The 22,976-nt window shown below is 37.8% G+C and overlaps 1 protein-coding gene across 1 annotated transcript in view; it reads right to left on the bottom strand.

The window, feature by feature from the left end:
* AK5 (adenylate kinase 5) overlaps nucleotides 1–22,976 on the bottom strand; it is a 113,708-nt gene that overhangs the window by 16,141 nt on the left and 74,591 nt on the right. Inside the window, exons 9-12 of the mRNA XM_080406916.1 lie at nucleotides 12,161–12,203; nucleotides 10,970–11,014; nucleotides 1,539–1,702; nucleotides 388–504 (exon numbers count right to left, since the gene is read on the bottom strand). Of these exons, the coding sequence (XP_080263042.1) occupies nucleotides 388–504; nucleotides 1,539–1,702; nucleotides 10,970–11,014; nucleotides 12,161–12,203 (369 nt within the window). The remainder of the gene's footprint in view (nucleotides 1–387; nucleotides 505–1,538; nucleotides 1,703–10,969; nucleotides 11,015–12,160; nucleotides 12,204–22,976) is intronic.

The raw sequence follows: 22,976 nt of genomic DNA, 5'->3' as shown, positions 1-22,976 counted from the left end.
GAGATCGCTGTGAAGATACATGCTTTTTATGAACCTACATCAAGCAGTGCTTGATGAGATTTTAATGAGAAATACAGCAGCCATCCACCAGAATGAGAAAACTAATAGTGCTTTCCACTAAATGTGAATTGTTCCTGATTTATATAAAATTTGGGTAAAATCAGCCTTTACTTATCCTGGTATTACAGAGTCTGTGTAGGTGAGGGCAAAAGCTGGACTTGCTATATTAATGGGGTGCCAAAGTTTCAGTGATGAGCTGCACAGTGCTGTTGGTTTGGCTCTTTATACGTTCCTGCTGCAATCAGCTAAAGATGGGGACCCACGCAGCATCAGAAGTACAGTTGTATCTTAATGGTAGTTATAACAGCGTTACGATTATATAGTCACCTTGCTCTCAAACTCTTCTGCTTCTTTCAGGTCCCGGGGATACCCATCAATCAGGAATCCTTTTGTGTCCCCTAACTTGGAAACCATGGCTTCCTTCAGTAACTCTAGGACAATACCCTGAATTGGAAAGAAAGGGACTTGGTTAATTAATAAGAAAGATTGATACCTTTGTTACACTGACTTTAGTCCTATGCCCTTGAGAACTGCGTTGTTCTGCTAAAAGCAGGTCCTGTGAATGCAGGTGTTTTTCTTGTCCTGCAGGTAGCAGGGCACTCTACTTTTTCTCCTCTCAGGACCAGCTATGCTACACAAATCCAGTGTTGCAACCCTTCCAAGGGTTCCCAAAGTGCCTTCTGGATACCTGGGAATATTTTGTGGTGTCCAAATTAATGTTAATACTTATGAAACTTTGGAGTACTACGGCAGCATTTTGCAATCTGATTGGAATTTGATTGCATTTTGCTATGTCACTGATGTAATTATAGTACATGGAAAGTGGTAAGAGACTCCATCTGACCAAACACACTGAAGAGCAAAGCAATCAAAATCAAGCCTCAGCACACCTTTCAGGTTCCCCTGAGCAGCACCTCCCGGTATGTTTCATTAACAAACACATCCTATGATCTAGCTACACTCGCTGAAGACCCACCAAGAGTTGGGGCTGTGGACCTGCCGTGTACAAGTCAAGTCCAGCTGAGAACAATGCTCTGTCTTCATAGTCTCCAGTAAACTGCAGGCCAGCTGCTCTGGGATGTCAGCCAGCTCTGCAGGGAACTGCCACAGGTATTGTAAATTAGAATAGCTGCCAGGAAGACCAGCTCTGAATCTGAAATGTGAAGCTATAAAATGGACATACAGCTTCTGTTTCATGTACTTGTTCTTAAATTTTGCAATGCACAGCACAGCATCTGTCTCACTGTATTTCATGACTAATTCGCTGCCTATGTGAGTCTGAAATTAAAGAAATATTGGCATAAAAAGGGGAAAGAAGTGTCACAGATCTGGCAATGACGAAACTTCTCCCTCAAGTTGCAGACTGATTTTACTTAAATGGAAATCATCAGCTCTAGTCTCATTTCCACCCTTTTAGACAATCTACCTCCCACTGCCTTTGTTTAACCATTAGGGCCCCAAACAAAACTGTCACTTACACCAGGCACAGGTTCACCACATTCCATGATGTCTTTGATCAATTTACTTCTCTCTGAAAATGACAATGACTCATTTTGGAGAAGGTCACCAGTGGACAGGTGAGTAAATCCGTATTTCTTGGCTAACTGCTCGCATTGGCTACCTTTGCCAGAGCCAGGCCCACCTTTGTGAGGGAAAAATATCTAGAATTAGAAAATAATAAATATCTGCCTTTTTTCAAATGGGAGAAAATAGATAAGAGAGCCTATTTTGCTATTTTTCTTTCCGCAAAGTCACCCTGTGCAGTAGAACAAGTCACATAATTCCCTTCTGGTACACTACACTGCTGACTCAAAAATGCATACCGAAGTCAGAGGAGCCACAACAGTGTGAAATCTCTTGCAGAAGAGAAACTGTTCCCCAAGCACCATTGCTGTGCAAAGGAAAAACATGAAACAGCCAGCCAGCGAGGAGTGGTATTTGACTCAGTATATGTTCAGCTTAATAGCTGCAACAAATATTAGCAAACTACTGTTCACTGCGTCCTTGCGAGGGAAGTATTTTGCCCCCATTTATGGAACGGAAAGGTATAGGTGAAGAGATAGCGAGACCTGCCTCTGTTATGTGGGATGCACATAGGTGTGCAGTCACTAAGCCCCTTTGCACTGTGGTAAGCGCTAACAGCAAAATTTAAAATTTCACTGTGCTTGCACCCTTTCCCTTCGAGCTGGAAAGCTGCCCTGTGCTAGCGTGTCTGCCGCTGCCCCAGAGCCCGCCGCCAGCTCGGCCACGCCGCTCCCTGCAGCTGCAGTGCCAGCTGGTGCTTTGCGCCGCAGGGAAGCGTAAGAGCAAAGTGCTCAGCCGCAGCGGGCACGCGGACACCTTATCACCAGCCACTCTCCGCCACCCACAGCTGCACCCAGCTGGAAAGCCACCTCCGAACCTGGCCCAGGCCCAACCGTCAGCGGGCAGGGCGCTCAGGTGAAGCTGCTCACGTGATTATTCCACTCACTGAAGGGAAAGCACCTGTGGCCGGGCCGGGCCTCTGGGGCCTGTGGAGAGGTGGAGAGGGAAGGGCTGAACACTGCAGCTGTCCTCCCAACAGAAATGGTGTCTCAAGCCTCCTTCAACAGGAGAGCCGCCACCACCACCACCACCTACAGTCCCCAAACTCTGTTTCTCTGGGGTGCCTCTCTGCAAGTGTCCTTTTCCCAGGGCTGCCTCAGAGGCTCTGGACACCTCCTTGCTCTGCAGGTGCTGGTGTTGCCCTGTCCTGCCTCTCCAGTGGAGGTGGCTGCTTTTCCTTCCTCGCCTTGACGGCTGACCCAAAGAATGCCAAATGCCCTTTCAGCTGCTTACTGAGCAGCAAGCCACCACCATGACCTGGCTGGAGAGGTGGGCAGTCCATGGAAAATGATGGAAATTCCTTCCCGGGGATCCCGCAGCTGTGGCCTCCAGAGCTGAGGTGAGCGCCCTGTGAGGGCTGAACAGGGCAGGGTGGGCTGAGGGGCCATGTTGGTGTGGGGCTGGCGGGGGGCTGGGACAGCAGATTTCTGTTATGACAATATCAGGCTTTGGGGAGAAATTAAAGGCGTGTAGCAGCGTTTTTACAATCTCTGATGGATCTATTCAGAAAACCTACTGTAGCAGGAGGTAATTATACCCTTGCAGGGAGACAGTGCTCAAAAATCAAGAGAGGCAAGATCAAGATAACTTCTCTATTAAATTTTTTAAGCATGTGTCTTGTATGTGTATCAAACTGTTGTACTTGCAAGTATGACTACACAGCTCTACTATGTGGGTTTAAGATTCTAGAAAATACATGATTTTCCTTTTTGTTCATTTTTTCATGAACAAATATAGGAGTGACGTGTTCACAATGGAGTGAATTTGGCGCCATCTCTTCCTGACTTGAACTTTCTTCTAACTTTTGTATTCAATTTAAGAAATAATTGCTCTGAGCATGTAATTTTCAGAAAAGTTACAGTACTGTAGCTGAGAATAAAAATCTGGTCATGAGGCAGTAGCATCAAACGAATGGTTTTGTCTACCATAACCTGGAGTTTTTTACTTCAGCTTCACAAAGACAATTATCCAACTGTGGCGTGAGAATCACACTTGTGCTACAATTTTAGCTAGAAATATCTTTGTCACCATCTCATTTTCTTGCTAATGTAGGTTGCACGTTATTTTTCTGTTGCTTTAATAAGAGTGTTATTCTTTTGTAAAAGCACCAATTGAAAGAAAACAAGGAATAAATAAGAGTGGCTAGAGAAACAGATATAGAGAAATTATAGGCAAATTATCTGAAATAAGACCATTAAATATCTCTAGTGTCAATTAATTTTATTTCTGGTCTGTTTTGAGTTTTTTAGATTAGTTTTGTGTATGCATATGCTTGCTTACACATTCTATCTCCTAGCCTCAAATATACTAGCAGTGCAGCAATTTCATCCTATCTAGTTGGTGTATATGCACAGTATTAGGAAAAAAACAGCTATAAAGATTACTTTATTCTGTTTCTTATACAACTATTTCTCTTCTGAATGTAGATACAAACCAGAAATTTCATAATGTCCCTTCATATACTAAATAAACTGGATCTCTTTTTAGAAATAACAATACAAGGACAATTTTTGGTTGTTTAGCAGGTAAATACTTGGAAAAGTTGATGTGCTTTTATAATACCTCTATCTATTAGTATTGTAAAAGTGTATGCTGCCAGAATGACACAACATGCAGGGCATACACCATAATGAGAATTACTGTGCCTCCAAAATATTAATTAAAATCGACCATGATTGTTTTCTACAGAAGAGTTCCAACAAAGCTGAGATGAAAATGCTGAGCTCTTTAAAGAGGAAAAGACATAATTAAATAATGGTTATATGCTGAAATTGGTAATTCTTATGGCCACTGCTATTAATTTAGTATCATCTGATGAGTAGCAAAGCATCCTGCTGCTTGACAAATGTATATGACCCACTTTGTAAAGTCTTGTGCTTTCTTATCAACAAATGAGACCACAGTTCTTGCTTGGCTTGATTTGAAAAAAGGCTGAATGCCCCCAGGGATTTCAGCACTGAGAGCTGAATGCATACTTGGCATTTATGCCAGTATTACTTTAGGTGCTTGAAGTTAAAGTATTAATTAATGTCTTGTCTCCCTCTGAAGGCTAATATTTAATGTGACTGAAAACAAGCTATTTAAGTGGGAAAGAATGTGAAAGTACATTTCCTTACTCATTAGATACTTCCTTCCTGCTCAGAGTATATACTTATAGGACTGCTACATAAGCACCTTTAACACCAAATTAACCCTGAAGTCATGAGGCTTACTATCAATTTGTAGTGTATTTTTGTATTTTTTATTTTAGAGGGTGGCTTTATTAAATCTATGCTTTTTCCTAAAAAATTAAAAAAAAAGAAAAAATTTACTTGAAGAAAGTTTGTAAGAAACAACAGCTGCATATAAAATGTAACAAAAGCTAACACAAAGATGTTTCAGTCAAGAAGGCCTCACTGCAACTTGTTATGCTGTTTTTCGAACAGAAGAAACTTGAGGCATTGAAAGCGGCAGTGAAGTTTTCCCAATAGCTCAGCTGTTAGGAGGAGGAAAATATACCCCTGCTTTTGTTGTGAAGGAGTAAGATTCTTTGTGAATACTCTTGGTTTTTAATGTGTGCTGTCATCTTTCACTCTGCCTGTGTATATTTTGGGGAAAAAAATTATGCTAACCAGTGACAGACTGATTCATGGTAACTTGCTATTCAGATTAATAGTGTTGTCTTCCAATTTTCATGTACGACTTGAAGATAAAGAGTTAAAGTCTAGAAAATGGCCAGAGGACTTACAAGTGTGCTGTGACCTGCAGGAGAATGTAAAAGAACTACCAGCAGTTCTCCAATGTTAGCATGCTTTTGTATTATGCTAGTATTGCTAAGGGTAGTACATCTTGCTTTAAAGCTCATTCATTAACTTCATAAAAAGAAAAAATTGCAGATTGAAAAATTAAGGACATTGTGTCAGTCAGTGAAGTTATTCTTGCAAACTGAGTCCTTTGTGTGTCCCTTTGCGCTTTGATACAAATAGTAAGCAAGAATTTGGAACCAGGGTACTAGACAGAGCGTAGAAATTAGATGCAGTTCTGTATATTGCTTTTCTGTAGACAAGGCTGGATTAAAAGGTCTAAGCACTCCCTTAGCATGGTTTTTCCTTCCATTATGCTGATTCAGCTGCCTGTGCAACTGTATGAGGGGATCTTCTGGTAAGTAACTTCCTGGCAGTACTGCTGACTTAGGTGGTCACCTTTCCCCATTTAATTATTGGCTACAGAAATGCTTCACAGACAGCACTTCAAGGGAAGAAAAAGGGTGGTCTCAGTGGGTAGGGAAAGTGACAACTGCCCAAGCAGCACTTCTGAATGTTCAGCTGCAGCCTGCCTCAGATCAGTGAAAGATCTCAGTTTAAGAAATTGAGTCTCTTAACACCTGCTCTCCCTCATGCCCCAATCCCACTCACACTATGAAAGACCACAAGCCTAGGCACGTGATTCAAATGTACCAGTCTGGCCTAGAGCACAACATCACAAGCAGATGAATTAATGATGCTAGAGGGGGCTGGGACTGCTGCTGCGAGTGAGCAGGGACAGGAACAAGCAATATGAGCAGTTTGTGAACCAGCTGCTAGAAATATTAATAAAGCATAAGTGTCATACAGACAGACCGGGATGTCTCTATTTTAAACTTGCCAAATCTTGAGTTTATCGTATACCAAAATAATATGAACATTTACATAAAAATGCCAGCAGCAGGATTTATAATAGAGTCCCACCATTCATTTTAAAATGTTTCAATTTCTAGAACTTATTTTCATAATGAGTATCATCCCTGTATCATGGGAAAGTGCTTGCAGGGAAAATCTAGCTGCACAATGGAGCCTCAGTAAAAAGTGAAATAAAAATAACAGTCAAGTTATCCTTATATTCAAGCTATTATTTTGGAGGACTTTATCAGTTTGGTAATTCTATCAGTGCTACTTAGATTGTTTATACAAATAAAAGCAAGCCTTAGCTTCGAATATGGCATTTGAAGGCTTCTCAACAGCACCTCGCTTTTGTTCACGTATGATTTTAGTCCAAGTGAAACCATATGGGAATGATGCTGTTATTTAAAAATAGCAACACAAAACACTCAACTTTTTCTTCTTTCTTTTCTGAAAGATGATTTTAATCGGAAAACAACCTGATGCACATGTTGGCAGAGCGATACGATGTCCTGGGATATCACTGAGCCTTCAGTCCTCTTAAAAGAAAAACATGGAGCTCATTTCATGGAAAGTCAGCGAAAGCAGCCTTCATTAGCTTCTACATTTAGCATTTGGATTGCCTGGGGTTTTATTTATCAGCACTGCTCATCCTATGCCTATCTGATTGTAGAAAGAGCTCTAGGTACTGTAGCTGTAGCTACAGGTACTGTAGCATAATTTAGGTTGGAAAGGACTGCATCTGGTAATACCCTCTACTCAAAGCAGGGTTAAATTCAAAGTTAGATCAAGTTGTTAAAGATGTGACATACCTTGGACAAATGAAGAAGTTTGGGGTTTGTGAGGTTTGTTTTGTTTTGTTTTTCTTGCATGTACAAGAAGCTAGTCTCTGCAGCTGATAATGTTCTACCTGTAAGTATAGGTGGTGACAGTATCTTCAGAGTGTCAGCTGAAATTACTTACGCTGAGCTTAAACCATTATCAGCTTTGGTTCATCAGCAAGAATATGACAAGGATTCTGCAGAGGAAATTGGTCACACTGACTGATTTTTAAACACCACATTTAAGAGTATACGGGGAGTTTGTCTCTGATCCAAAGGGCAGAAAGATTCCTGAAAACTCTTAGTTTCAGCCTCAGCCAAAGCCAAATATGGCTTTTTTATGAAACTCCCATAGAGGAAAAGGAGGAGTAATGCTCCCAGTAACTTTGTAACATATGACAATTTTTTGGATGCAATAGAGAGTACTGCATTAGTTAAGAATGATAAAATCATACATTGTTCGTTGTGGTTAAGATTTTATTTTCATGTTGCTCTGATGAAGAAGGGTGGGGGTTTTTGTGGCTTTTTAAGTGACTTGCAATAATTACATAAGTTTTGAATATTACAGCATCCCCCAAATTCATTTTTGCACCTGTTGTTTTTTTTTTTTTTCTTGAATTTTAATTTAGAGGCCAAATTTAACTTGTTGTTACCTCTCTTATTACCCTGCTGTTATCTCCCATATTTTTGACATTCTGGTTCTATGTCTCTGCTTTGCTGTCTGGAAAAAAGACATTGACGTTGTTGCTTAATTAACCCCAGTTGACTGTTATTTCAGTTAATTCCTACATTAGCTCTAATGTAAATCTTTGCTAATTGGATCTTTTTATTTCCCTTTTTGGACAATTTTCAAGGGAAATTAGTAGGGGATGGAATTATCTCCTTTTTTTCCCCCTTGCCTTATAAACAGTATCTCAATTTGTCAGCAGTGGCAGATGGTGTGTGTATTTCAATTAGTTTGTAAACTACTTCAAATGTACATCTTTTGAACTCCAGTTTTAAAACATCTTTATAAGCACCTTGTTTTCCTTATGAATATATCCATGTAATGTATAAACATTCCTAATGACATCTGAGACCGAGACAGCTTTTCCCAATCAGGTATCTACAGCAGCACGCTCCAACGATCTTCTTTGCTTTCTTGCTAGTCAAGGCATCATGGGCTGAACACTTCTAGCACTGGCTGCTGCAATGGAGTACTTAATCACGAGGAATCTGTGGTGCTTACTGCCCCCCCCCCCGCCTCCCCACCCTTTACAGTCTTCTGCTCATGTGAGGCTTCTTCAAAGTTTTATTTTGTCCTCATACAATTCACAGTGATCAGACTTCAGCTCCTGAGTGACATGTAAGATAACTTCACTGCTGAGGCAAATGGTTTGCATTTGGCTAGTGTGTATAATGATAAACCTGGAGTGCACGTGGGTTAACAAATGATTTGGGCAGGCTGACCTGCCCAAAAAGGCCATAAGGAAAAAGAACTTGTGGCTACTCCAACCTAGCAGCAGCAAGAAATTTGTCTCTGAGAAATATCAGTTACCCTCACTACCCAGATGGAGTAAAGCCAAGTTTTTGCAGCCAAGTGAGCAACCACGAAGATCTCATATTAGTCACAAAAAAACCCAACAAACCCAACAACACCAAAGCACCCCCCACCCCTCAAAAAAACCAAAACCTCACCAGAAGTAAAATAACCTCACTCTTTACATCAGATTTCAGGGAGCTTTTTCAGGGGTGGAAGGACATGGGGTGGGAATGGGGGTCTTTTGGGAAAAAGTATAAAATGCTCTGCATAATTTGATGAGAAGTAACACATGTTTAGACTTAGTAAAACTTTTCATTATAAAATTTTCAGCAAAGAAAACTTAGAATTTTGATTAAGCAGAATTTTCCTCTGTTCTTAGGAAACATTTACTAGAAAGTCTGAGACAGACTTAAGAGCAGGAATAAATAGGGAAAAGGTGTGTTTTCAGTTTTAAGCTGGAAGATGGGTAGTAGATGACCTATAAAAAATGATAAATGAAAATTAAAAAACACTGTTTGAAAAAGAAAAAGTCCAGCGGTAAATTAAAAATGAGCCTTACTATGGACAATTTCAGAGGCACAATTCCTTGAGCATCTTCACTTTTTTAAAAAAAAAAAACGTGTTTGTACAAACCCAAACTTAATTTTCCAATAAGATGTGCAAGGCAGAGAGAATGAAAATTTGTTGCTGTAGTGAACAGCAGGAAGATGTACTTCAGTAAGCATGGAATTAGTTTGCTTAAAGACTGAAAATCAAGTGTTATGCATCTCTCACTCAAGAAAAGTCTCCAGTGAACTCTTCAATAACCCAATTTTACTTTTTCAAGCACATAATATCCACCATAGCTTTGCAATAAATTCAGTAAACTTGTATTTTGTATAAGATAGGGTGAGATAAAAGTACAACACATAAACATGCTTTCTTTTCACAGAATCCTTTAGGTTGGAAGGAACTTATCAGGATCATTTAGCCCAATAACCCTGTTACACCAGGGTCAGCAAGAGCAGGTTGTTCAGGACTGCATCCAGTTGGGTTCTGAAAATCTCTAGGGGTGAAATTTATAGTCTCTCTGGCCAACCTGTTCCAATGTTTGACCACACTCATACTAAAAAAGTGTTGTCTTGTGCTCAGATGGAATGTCGTGTATTTTAAATTGCCCCCATTTTGTTCTGTCTTGTCACTGGGCACTATTGAGAAGATTCTGGCTCCATCATCTTCATTCCCTCCCATCAGTTATTTATACATATTAAGATCCCATAGGGCCTTCTACTCTCCAGGTTGAAGCGCCCCAGCTCTCTCACCTCTCCTCATTCGAAAGACAGTCCTGTTCCTCAAACACCTTTACGGTCCTGCACCAGGCTTGTTCCAGTTAGTCATTATCTCTCTTGTTCTGGGGAGCCCAGACTGGAAACAGCACTCCAGATGCAGCTTTGCCAGTGCTGAATAGGGAGGAAGGATCACCTACCTCAGCCTGCTGGTACTAGGATGGTTTTTTTGATGTCTCCTGAATTCCAAATGAAACTTCCATTCATTTATGTCTAATTTAAGAATTCACTTTTTTTTTAATTAGGAAAAAGAATGCATGAAGTCACTGACTTTTAAGTAAAATCACCCATATTTAGGTATCTATACTTAGATCCTGTGAGGCAGTTGTGAAAAACTCTGCTTGATACAAAAGCAATTATTCTTTCCATGTAATTAGTACCAAGCTTTAAGCTGAACCTTACAAATCTTACTGGTTATAATTTGTTTTAAAATGCTGTTCAAAGTTTATATAAATGTGACAAATTTAATTAGCATAATAATGGGCATTAACATGGTCCTTTTCCTCTGTGGACTTCCAAAAGCAATATAAAGTAAACCTTGAATGCACAAAGCATCATGCATGGCAATGAGTCCATGGACTTGAACAGCATGTTGAGCACATGCAGAACTGTAACCTGTATTTAGGAAAAGTTGTTTCATAAAGAGGTGAAAAGACCTGATTTATTTTTTTTCACCTAAACCTCAAAATTCTGAGTTATAAATCCAGTTTATTAACATTTTAAGTAATGCTGGTGAGGCAGCTTTGCTGTAGGAGATCACACAGCACTACTGTAACTGCACAAGACCTAAGGTAATTTTGAATATGATCACACGTAAACATACTTCCTGTTCCAAGCTTTACACAACTCTTGTTAGCATGGTCAGACTGAGGTTGATAACATGATAGGAAATCCTAGCTCCCTTTCAAAAAACTAAACCAACATTGTACATAACTCTTAACCAAACAAGGAATCTTTCAATCAAAGCTAAATAACATGGTAATTTTCAAATGTAGCAATTAAATTAGGAATTCTACTTACCAACAACAAAAATGATGTTTGATTTCCTCAGATCTTCTGAAAAATCTAAAATGAAAACAAAATTTCTTTAGTTGGCAAGAGCTACTAATTTTAATCTTGGCTACTTCCCACACTGAATTGTGTAACACTTATGCAAGGTGATCTGATTTCACCAGATTTAATTTCTGTTATAATGTTATGCATTCCAAAAGGAACTATCATCCACAAGCCTATTTATCCCTCAAGTCTGTAGTTCTCACTGCAGATATGATAAAAATATTTTACCTGAAAATTAGACCTTGCATATACACATCAGCTCTTTGAAAAAGAGAAGCAAATGCGTCTTGATGTAATAATGTGCCTCCTGAGCCATTGCATATTTCTCTGAATGTGTTGTTACATTATAATTGCAATAGCAGTTTGTCCATGTGCCATTCAGATTTTGTATTTGGTGCACTACATTTGAGTTGTAGTCTTAAGTTTACCTGAGCCTCAGATTCAGCCAAATAATAATCACCATAACTTAAATCCAGGTATTACTGTCATTTTAGCACCAAAACTACTATGTACTACTATGTACTGCAGCTTTGCTTTTTACTGAAATTGTATTTTTTAAAAAAGCAGCTCCTTCTAGTCTGAGTGCCAGTCATTAGCCTGATTATACCAGTACAGAAGGCAATCTTGCACCATCTAAGCCTGCTGGAATTTGATTATGTCTTTGACTTAATCACTTAGAAGATGCATAAATTTACCACATCCAATTTTCTTTTTTATTATGTGGCATGTACATCTCTTATTACATAATTTCATTAGCCATGAAACGTTTTGATTAATCCTTTCATTCCTCTTACACTCTTAGCGGTTCATACTTTCCAACAAGCTCTTTATAACTGCCACACTCTTAGCGGTTCATACTTTCCAACAAGCTCTTTATAACTGCCAATTTCTGAAAACACGTCTTCAAGAACTGATACTGGTTAACAGCAATATTTTCTAATAATTTTGGATCTACTGGCCTAAAGAGTGTTGAAACGTATTTTACAAGCTTTAACTTGCATTTAAAGAGAATTCACATGATAAAATCCTTTGATGCATAACTTTGACAATATAAATAACATGAATTCACTTTACTTTCTAAGTAACTATTTAAATACAAGAGAAAATCAAAGGTTTCAAAATTAAATGGCAAATGACAGTGAAAAAGAAACTCACCTCCTGTGCTCTCATAACCAGAAAAACTTGATTGATCCTCCTCCTGTTAATTAATTGACAAATTGAAATTAACATTCTGCATAGCTTGCATTTCTTCTTATATCTGCTTATCTGTATATTTTAATATCTTCTTCATATTCTAACCACTCAGTTTTAATCTATGTTGAGATACAGTTAACAGTGTCACAGAAATGCTGTTGGTACTGTTTCAGCTGGTAGAACATGAGCATGGAGAACCCAAGATAACTTGAGATGATTAACTGGCCCATGTTATTTTTGCATGGAACAGCTTTTTCAGTGTCCAACCGCACAGTTCCAGCACAATAAATAAATAAGCAACCAGTGTGCATGCTGAATTGCTTCTGAAGTAAATATGGTATGATAAGCTGTTAGTAGTGGAAAAGCAACACCAGAGTAAATTCTAGAAGTGTGCTCCAATATAAAGATGAAATTAGTCTTTGGTCTAAAACAAGTTGAATGTGTTTACCTTGAGAATGCACCACCAGCTACAAGTTGTTACAAAGGCTGCTGAACTACAGATAGGGATTACACCAGGGAAACGGAGAAACTGGAATATTTTTTTTTTCCTGATACACGGCCCCTTAGAATTATTTTGTCATGTACGGTATAGTACAACAATAAGGAAATGCAAATACTGGCCGGCAAGAGTGTCAGAGTGGGAATTCTTTGTTGCTCTTATAAATCAGAGTTTTATATATGCTGGACATAGTCTAGGTTATGTAGTGTCAATATACTCACACCATCAATACTTTAGTCTATAAAACATCAATAATAGCATTGACAGTAACATGCCCATTTGCACAGAACACATTATACTAGTCCTCTCAAAATACCATAGGGTTATCAAGCTGTAGTTTCTTACAGTTCTGCTTCAGTATGCTGTCAGAAACAGCCACTGCTAGAAACTTGTATATTTGCATGAATAGATAAAAGTGAAACAAACAGCACAGTGAATAGAATCGGTAAGCTGCTGGCCACTGTAACTTGCAAAGCTCTTGCACTACCCTTCCAAGTTTCTCCTTGTGTTCCCATTATCGCTGAAACAGAAGTACTCTTCATTAAGCTGAAGAACCATTACACTGGCTACATAGAACATTTCAATCTTTTGATTCGCAGTAATTCTCAGCCTATTACACTGCAGCAGGAGAACTGACATCTTGAAGAAAAAAAAGAAAAAAAAGAGCAGTGCTAAAATTAAAACAGCAACTGGATCTACAAAGTTTGCAGGAAAGTATTTCAGAAAGAAAAAAACATTTTCAAATGAGTGATCAATCTCTTTCCTACAATTCAAGTGATAGTATTAACCCTCCATGCTTTTTCTTTGATGTAATAATACAATAGAATATTTGACCCTGCAATGGATATATGACATATAAAAGGCCTGGTTTTAGATTCTGCTTCTTATCAAGCCTTTGAAAGTTTATGGATCAAAATCATTTCAGACACAAAGTTTAAGAGTAAAGTTTCTTTAAAAATCAAGATCACAGTCTCAAGTTTACAATCAAATGAAAGAGGCATTACTTCTTTCAAGTATTGCTCCTTGCTCTCCTCTGTAATTGCAGAATGAAACTGCTTCCGTAACCCTGGTGGGCTGCTCAGAGCAGGAGGTGATAATAAAGTTCAGTTTAAGTCAGGAACAGCTCTAATTTGTAAGAGCTGAAATATTCAAAAACTACAGACAGAAATGAAGCTAAATAATCCAGCAGCTGCTTTTATTTGACCATGACCACATCTGCTTTAATAGAACAATAAGTTAGCTAACCAACAAGCTATGTTTGGATAAGGAACAAGTGCTATGCAAAGCCATTAAAGTGAATTTTAATTACAACTCAAAAGTAGGTAAACAGGAAGTGTGACAGTGAGATCAGAACCCAGAACATCAAAATAATGATTTCTGTTTATATCTGTAACTTCTCACTCTTCAGGTGCAGAAATAGTTTTCAAAAGAATTGCTTTTTTTTTCCACAGGGCATCTGTATCGTAATTCTGTAAGCCAACTCAGTACACAGCTTGATGTGAGTGGGACCACCAGCTCTGCTGAACTTCCATGACAAAATAAGCTTCCCCCTATTTCAGAGAGGTTATTCCATACAAAACATTTTCTCAGACAGAATTGAACAGCACCCAGCTGGGGTAGAAAAAGGTCCTGAAAGCCTGGTCTCTAGGCAAGCTGTAAGATAAAGTCAGGAGGAACAAATTAGAACAGTTGGGCTACAATTAATTTGGCTTTGATTACAAGGTATTCCTACCCAGTTTCACTATTAAATACCTCAACTTGATTTAGAACCATTTTCCTTCACCCCTTTCCTCTCTATCTCCTCAAAGGTACAACCAGTTTTTCTGCTGGTGTGGGTGAGAAGAGCTAGGTTTGCTGTTCGGTTTGCAGTTCCTCGTAGAGAGTGGCAGCGATTGGCATCCTGGTTAATGCCACCCCCCTCATATTTACATGTGACAATACTTATTTCTGTGTCTTGCCAGCAAGTAGGTCTCTAAACTGTGAATGGCGTAACCCACATAGGCCTGAAAGCGCTGTTTTGCCTGGTTACCAAAGTACTTTGGAAAGGAACTTGGATTTAGGAAGCGATCACATAAGGAAAAGTCCCACCAATTACTAGATTGCTAATGCTATTTCACACCATGTCACCATTAGGAATACAGTGATTTAGCAGCAGAATGGTCTCTGTATTGCTGATATAGCTGTTTCCACTTAGCTGAAAGCAAGGTGAGGAAGATTATAATCTTATATGTAATAAGCTCTGAAAAAAGGTAGGTAGTCTATAATTTCAGATGTCTTTAGAGTCAGGTTATATCTGCAAATATTATCTGGAAACTTATCAATTAGTGGGGCATATCTGACTGTGTAACTGCTTAAACAATATCAACAGTACATTAAAATGATTGCTAAATAGAGAATTTTGCTACCTGTAAAGAATCTTTTATCTGAAATTTCCTTTAGAGTTGGAAAATGCGGGCTTCTAACTGTACTCTGAATTCTTGTCATTTAGCTCATTATTAGTAAATATCTGACTAGTAGTAGGTAATTCATAGGTTAGTGAGCTTAACTTAATGTCTGCCACTGCTAGGTTGTGAAGTAATTTCCATAATAAAAAAAAAACCCTACCAGTAAGTCACAGTAAAAAATCATATAATTTAAAGGAAGTCATATCACTTCGAAGTCATATAACTTTAAACAAAACAATAAAATGTGTTTAATTTTTTTATCCAGTAATAGCACTTCTTCTTCATTAGGATTTAGTGATAACAGCTGTGAATGTTTGTTACCTGACAAAATGTGAGAGCCTTTCTGTTACCCGTTAATAACCCCTGTTCCAGTCCTTGGTATTTTTTGGGTTTTTTTAGTGTGGTGTTTTTTTTTTTTTTTTGTAACATGGAAAAGAAAAGAGTTCTCTCTTATCACCTTGTTGCTTGAATGCTTGTTGAAAATAGTGGTGAAAAGTGCCTGATACATTTTATTCAGATTTATAACAGATATAACAAGAGTTCCCCCTAGAAATTTACTGAAGAGGATAAGTAAGCATGGATTAAAGACTAAAAGAGGCAGTCAAGTGAGACTGGATTTAAAATACAGCATGATTGTTGCCTAAAATTATTCTTGATTTTCAAGACTGAATTTGAAAATGTAAACATTCAAAGGAACATGTCAGGTACAAATTATTTAAACAAATAAAAACTACATGTTTCTCTGCCTAAAAATATTTGTTGAAAATTAAACTTAATGTGTGATCAAAAAACCAACCAACAGCCCCAAACCCAGCATAGACAAAAATAACTTTAATACAGAATGAAATAATGTATACAGTAGAAAGCACAGGCAAGAACAGACTATGTAGTTTCATCGTGGTGACCTCATCAGCATCCCTTTGATGTGAATGCAGGTACACAACCACTGATTTCTCAGCACACTGTAGTTGTATAATGCTCCCCTTGCTGCTGTTAGATACACAAAACACTTGTACTCCTGTAGCACTTTATTTCTTCAAAGAACACTACAGTTCCACGTAAATCTTCCCTGTAATTCCTTTGGGAATATAGGCAAGGGCATTATTTCTGTTTTAGCAGAGATATTAGGTGACTTGTCAATGTAAACACAGTAATATATGGAAGCCGAACTAGATTTAGGACTTAGGTTTCCACTTTCACCTCTTTAGCTTGTAGTGTATTTACCTTGAATTCTTAGTCCTTAATAAAGTAATATTAAATGCAAACTCAAATGTTTGCAGATGATGCTTCTATATCTAGTACCCTTAAAATCAGCCTTAGCTCTTAATTAAATAAACTCACTGATTAAGAATAGTTTAGAGAATCAGAAAGCAGTATGAGATGTCTGCTGAGCACCATCTGGATATACAATTTGTCTGCTTCAGCACAGTCTGTCACAGTCTGCGTGGTTTTAGAGTTTGAAGTGTTTGCAACTGGATTTAATAGGCATATTCCCAATCACAGAGGATGGTCTTTCAGATTAGATACATGCAGCTTCTATTTATAAAAATGTACTTATCACTGAGCAGTGTCCTTACATATATTGTAAAATGTAAAGACCCTAAGCAACCTGTAGCTAGGCACAGTTAAGTATCAGAGGAAATTGGGGCTAGTCAGAGCTCAGCTGCGGAATTTGACTTCTAAATTCCATTTTCTTCCTGTAAGAGCAAATATTTGGTTTTTATGAGATATGCTGGGTTAGCTGCAGGTTTTATGTATGGGCAATGGTCCCTGGGAACTGATTTTATGAGCCATACAGTTGCTAGCCATTAAATTTGATTTATGATTCAAATCACTTTTTGAGACTGAGCTGCTTTCTGTGAGCTGAGTGTCCAAGTATGCCTCTGGAAAGCAGAGGTGGCTGTGCTCTGACCTCCTCAGGTCCAGAGCTGATGAGTATGTGTAAATAAGGTAAGATACAGTATGAATACATTCAGACTTCAAAGCTTTTTTTTTTTTTTCCCCCAAAAGGCCTATCTTCTTGTACAGTTCATACTGCTCAGCACAGTAGAGTAAATTGTGTCAAAAGGGACTAATAGTAATTAAGATAAGAGAACAGTGCTAAAGTTATTTGAGGTGATTTTTGTTTGTTTGGAATGCAAACGAATAAAATGCAATAACAACAAAAAAATATCAGTGTTTGTAATACATCTACAAAATGCTGAAAAATTGAGATCACTATCATTCCCTTTTATTTCTCTCTTTCTAGCAAATACCAGAATCTCTATGCAATTATTCTTTTAAAATAAACCTTATTATCAGTTCTGAAAAGAAAACAAATTTATACCTACACAGAGGTAGAGAGTAACTAATTTTTAACACTTGTAAACCAATGTAGAGTTATCTGGCTTTTAAAGATTGCAAGATTTTTTTTCAGATTTTTCATTCTTGTTCTTCCATAGCATAAAGAATAATAGCTATCAGTAGTTTAGAGGGGAAAAATCACAATCTGTTTGCTATACTGTGTGGGGGTTAGGTTTTTGTTAACTTCTGTAGGGTTTTTTTTAATGACAAAAAATAAATGTGATTATTAAACATGAAAATGAAAACAAAGTTTATTTAGTTTCATATTGATTTCCAGACACTGGGAAACTGGAAAAAAATTTCAAAGAAATTAACTTTTAAGGGCAAACTTACCAACAAGGTATGCACAAAAAACACTCCTCCCAGCAGGGCAGCAGCATTTTAGTAACCCAAATACTTCATTTGCAATTTTTGTATTAAGTTTAAAAGGCTGAACTAGAGGGGACAGCACCACATCTAACTTGAAGAAGAACTGGGGCTTGATTTTTGAATATCTTTGTGTTTTGAAGACACTTGAGATGCTCAACATCTGTATTATCTGTGCATAGTTATTATCTATTGCTCATTCTAAAATACTTCTGCCAGTATTCAGTTACTTCTCAGTAGATCTATATTTATAGAAAGTTGCCAGTACAAATTCTACAAAATTCTTCCCAGAACTTATCACTATTTTTTCTCTGGCATTCTTCTTTTCTGTAAATCACCATGACTCCTTAAATGATTCTTCTCTATGTGAAGTATTTATGCTGCTTGGTATAAATCCTGTTACATCAAACCACTGCAGCAGAGAAGTGCAGCAGGGGACCTTCCAGCACATTCGAACTGCAAACTCAGCGGTGCTCAGCAGCTTTTTTAGACTGCTAATGACAATCCTAATGAATGGATCCCTTAGATCATACACCATTGGCACCATTTGCAGTTTTTCTGCCCTGAACTGCACTGCCTTCTGAGAGCTGGATTTCAGTGGTTTGGGGTGTTTTGGTTTGGTGGGGGTTTTCTGTGGTTTTTTTATTTGGTTGGTTTTTTAACCTTCAGATGAAAAAGACTTTTCTGCAGGCTACTCTCAATTCAATTTCCAAAAAGAAAAAGATCTTGGCACAGAGAAGGACAAGAATAGGGTATTGTAAAAATAAGACCAGCATGTGGCCTCAGATCCTATGATTTGCTGCTATTAAGATAAAAGTTGACAGCTGTGCTCAGATTTTACCTCTCAAAGATATTCTCTGCTTAACGTTTGACCATGCATATTCTAGGTTTACTAAAACACCTATTTATGCTTTATTAGGTAGTTTTATAACTTTCAATAAGGGACTTATACAGTATTTATAAACTACTCTGTTAGGAATTTAACTATGGGAAGAAAAAATAGTCCACTGATCTGAGATCCACTACTGTGAACAAATTCTAAAACTAGTCCACTTTTCACTCCTAATGACTGGTATTTAAGCCCAAATTGACTAAAGTTGACTGCACAACCACGGGATACCTAAGGAGTAAAAAGACATCAAGCAGGAAATGCATGGTTTCCTGAAAATACATAGAGGTGTTTGTTTGGGTTTTTTCAGGTGTTTCCAATGTTCCCAGAGAAGCCACTCTTCTGCTTCAATGTACTAAAAATAAGTTATTTAAAGAGCAGTTTTGTATCTCATATAGTAAAATAGCATTCTTGCAATCACCAGTTTAATATGTAAATATAAAAATCTTTAGTATGTACTTTGACAGTGATTAAGAAATATTAGTATGTTTTATAAAAGGCTGTTTCTTCAGTGCTTCAAAATACAGGAATTGCTGCTACAAATATTTTTAAGATCTTTTGGTAGTTATCTTTACGGATGCTAGGCTACAGAACTTGTCCACAGCCCTGAGTAAGGTGTCTAAATCTAGGAGGTAGAGATTTAAAATACACCTTTGCATTTCTTTATCAGCTTTAGATGCAATAAGAAATGTTCTGATGTGGATCCTATTTCCATCAGCTGTGTGGGATGCCTGATATTCCCCAAGAATTATGCAGGTTCTCCAGGCTGTAAAGACAGACATGTAAAAAGAAGGACTCGTAAATTTAGCTGTAGTGTTATACTTTGTGCATGAAAGGATAAGGCCTCAGTTTGCCAGCAGAAGGGTGAGCTGGTGTGAGGAAAGGAGGTCCACTATCCTAGTGCTATGGCCCAGAAAACCGAGATACTGTAAATTGTAATGCTTTTTTTTTCTACAGACACCTTCCACAGCTACAGAGAAGAGGGTTCCTAAGTTGCTGCAAAAGTATTCATTAGAGCATAAATGCAGCACACCTTGAAGAGTGATGTTGTCACTGTTGTTCAAATCTCCAGTAACTTGTGTGAGCTCACCATCCTTGTAACTGAGTCCTCGTGCCCTGTAATGCTGACCAGAGCTGCAGGCAGCAACTTTTCAAAATCAGAAAAGAAATGGGGATTCAGTTCCCCCTTACTATCTGTATCACCAGGAAGTAAATCCAAGTAATGTCTGTGAAAGTAGGAGCAAACAACTGTTTCTGGCATTCCAAAGAAAAAATGCAGACTAAGTCTACAGCAATTTTTCTTGCCCGTTTTGCCGTGGTTTGCATGGGGGGAAATAGAGCAGTAGCCTTTCTTTCACGTGCCTTTACTACAGTTTACAATGGTGATTTTGAAAGAGAAAAATTTTTTCAACCTTACGAAATTATATAGAAGCACCAAAATACACTTGGTTTGAGCTTATTAAGGGAGCACTTTGTAACAGGCAAACTGTAGTACTTTGTTTCTAGAACTGATTTTTTAAAAGCATTTAATAGGATAGTTTCCATGGCAACTTGAACTGAACAGATTGTTCATTGACTTCAGTACATTTCTATTAAACATCTTTTCTCTGTAGTTAGGCCTGCCTCTCCAGCTCTTTCATCTCTTTGGATGCTTATTCATTATCTCTTTTTGCAGATATCCTTAAACCAGATTGGACTCCGCCTTTCTGTGCCTGTTAAAAACAAAGGTTGAGGGAACAGAGTTTCACAATCATTCTCTGAGTTCCCTAGAGTTTATTTTCTATTGAGTACCCCTGTTTTAATCAGTTTGCCTGTAGACTCAGAATCTGTTATTCACATTGATAGCACTGCCAATCAGCAAAAGAGAAATGGACACCATGGAAGTGTTCACCATTAAAAGCCCAAATGGCTTCTGGATTCTCCTGGTCATTTTACGAAGACCGGTACGATTAATGCTGCACAGCATATATGAATAAAACTGCTGTTATAACAAAGCTCTTTATGTTCTCAAGTAAAGAAAAAGCATTAATATAGTACATTGTAGATCTGACCCCTGAAATAATTTAATCAACGTTTATCTAATTTTGAGAGGTAGCTTTAGAAATCCCAATGAAAATTTCTCCTTCTAATGGAGATAGGCAGTTTGCTCTTTGTTGTATTGTAATGTCAACTGTCTGGATGGTCTGAAGGGTTAAAAAAATGGCTTTAATCTTCAATGTAGAGAAAAAGGAGTCAAAACATGGTGACAACTTATATGAAACATAGTAAATGGAGAAATATGGTCTTTGGTTTAATCCACAGAGCTTTAGTTAAACGAGGCTTTCAATTTGCTGTTGCCAGCAAACTGATGTTTTAGGAATATTTGCGTTCTGCTTCTGCATTGAAAAGATTTTTAGGACCTTTTCATTATCTCTCTTGAATATTTAAGTTTCAAGCTATGGTAATCAGTCAGGCCAGAAATGTTGTTATAGTCTTGGTAGCAGTGGAGCCTGTTTTTCATCAGTTCACTTAAAGCTTTCCTCCTGTTCCCCTGAAGCCCAGATTTGTATGTACTCTGGGTGGGAAATGACAGCAAGTTGAAGGAAGAATTGTCACCACATGGCAACAACTTTTAATCAAGTGCTTGTTTCCTCGTTAGAATGAGACTAAGTCTTTTTGAGGGCTTTTTTCCTCCACTTCATTTTGGTTTTGCTTGTTGCTTTTCAAGTGAGCTGTCACATTTTCTAATTATAAAACATCCTGCAATTGCAGCAAGGATTGGGTTATGCAATTTTCTTAATTCAATAGATTGCTGCCACTGCTGAACAGAAAACCTTTTATTATATTTCAGACTGTTTTACATCTACTTTTCCTAGGTCTTTGACACATTTGGGGGGGGAAAAAAGGGCAGTCTCTCCTTTTCATATGCCACTGCATTTACCTAAATGCATACGTAAATTCAGTCTGTACACTGGAAGGACATTGAAATGCCTCAGTTATGACTGGTAGCTTCCTCTGAGGCACAAAAATGCATTACCATGTTTTGTAGCTGTGAAATGTATTTCCCACCCACCCACTACACCCCAAATATTAGAAGAGGATAAGTATATTTTTTAAGTTTTTACTTGAAGTTTACTTGATTTTCATGTTTCCCAAATTTCAAAATTATCAATTCTATAAGCACTTGTTCAGGAGTATATTCACTTTACAGTCATCTGACTGTGTGTTTTAACTTTCTCTCTAATTAGTCTAAATATTCCTCAGACTAGCTAAGGTTTTCTTGAAAGCCTTGTTTTCACAAGAAAATAATTGGGTGCTCTTTTCTTCTAGAACTCTTTGACAGGATTCACTGATGCCAATTTTTCAGTACTCTCTTTGGGCCTGAATGCTCTTGAAATAAGCCAAATGGTAGATTTCTAATTAAAAATCCAATTCTTAAAGATAAAACTTGTCTGATCTCTGGAAATAAGTGGCATCATATTGACAGCCTCCCTGGCAAAGTTGAGAAATTGAATGGCAGGTATAAATGAACACAGTGCACAGTGAAAACCTGTATCACACTTGAGAGCATTCCAGCAGGAAAAGACAATCCTTATTAAACCAGACACTAGTCATGACAGCCAGTTCTGCAAACTGAGAATATTCTATAAAGCACAAGCTTTCCCTCATTAGAAGCTATGCTGTTGCACCCAAAAATGAGTGGCTGGAAACGTATTCCTGGTATCTTCCTGCGGGTAAAAGCATTTGAAACTTCTCAATTTACTGTGCTTTCATGTTGTTCAATCAGGTTATGTGTAGTGTAATCATTACTCTATAAAAGGCTATAGAGATTGCTACCACACAAAACTTCGGCTGATTCTTCCACAAGGCGTTCTCGATGAGAGGTACTGTCTGCTTTTATTTTTACTTTTTTGAAGAATGTATTTTGGGCAGTAATTCTAAAAACCTAGATTATTCCTTCTGTGATACAGAATCTGACAGCTACAGATCTGAGAAAGAACAGAAAAGTAGTTTTTAGTGATTTAGAGAAAAAAAAATTGTTTGTTTGGGGTTCTTTGTTGTGGTGTTTTGAGGGTTTTTTGTTGTTTATTTTTTAAAGTGAGGTTTTCCCTCCTGCCTTTCAATGCTGTAGGGACTTAATGATTACAAGTGTTCCAAGTTCTTGAAGCATTCATGCATAGCCAGCAGAAAACAATCAACTTGCTTTTAATTTAGTTAAAAGAACATTTAATTAAATTCATGTATAAAATGTACAAT

The sequence above is a fragment of the Falco punctatus genome (assembly GCF_963210335.1).
Source record: "Falco punctatus genome assembly, chromosome: 11".
NCBI lineage: Eukaryota > Metazoa > Chordata > Aves > Falconiformes > Falconidae > Falco > Falco punctatus.
Note: the sequence above shows the minus strand (reverse complement) of the source record. Positions and strands in the feature narration are given on the sequence as shown.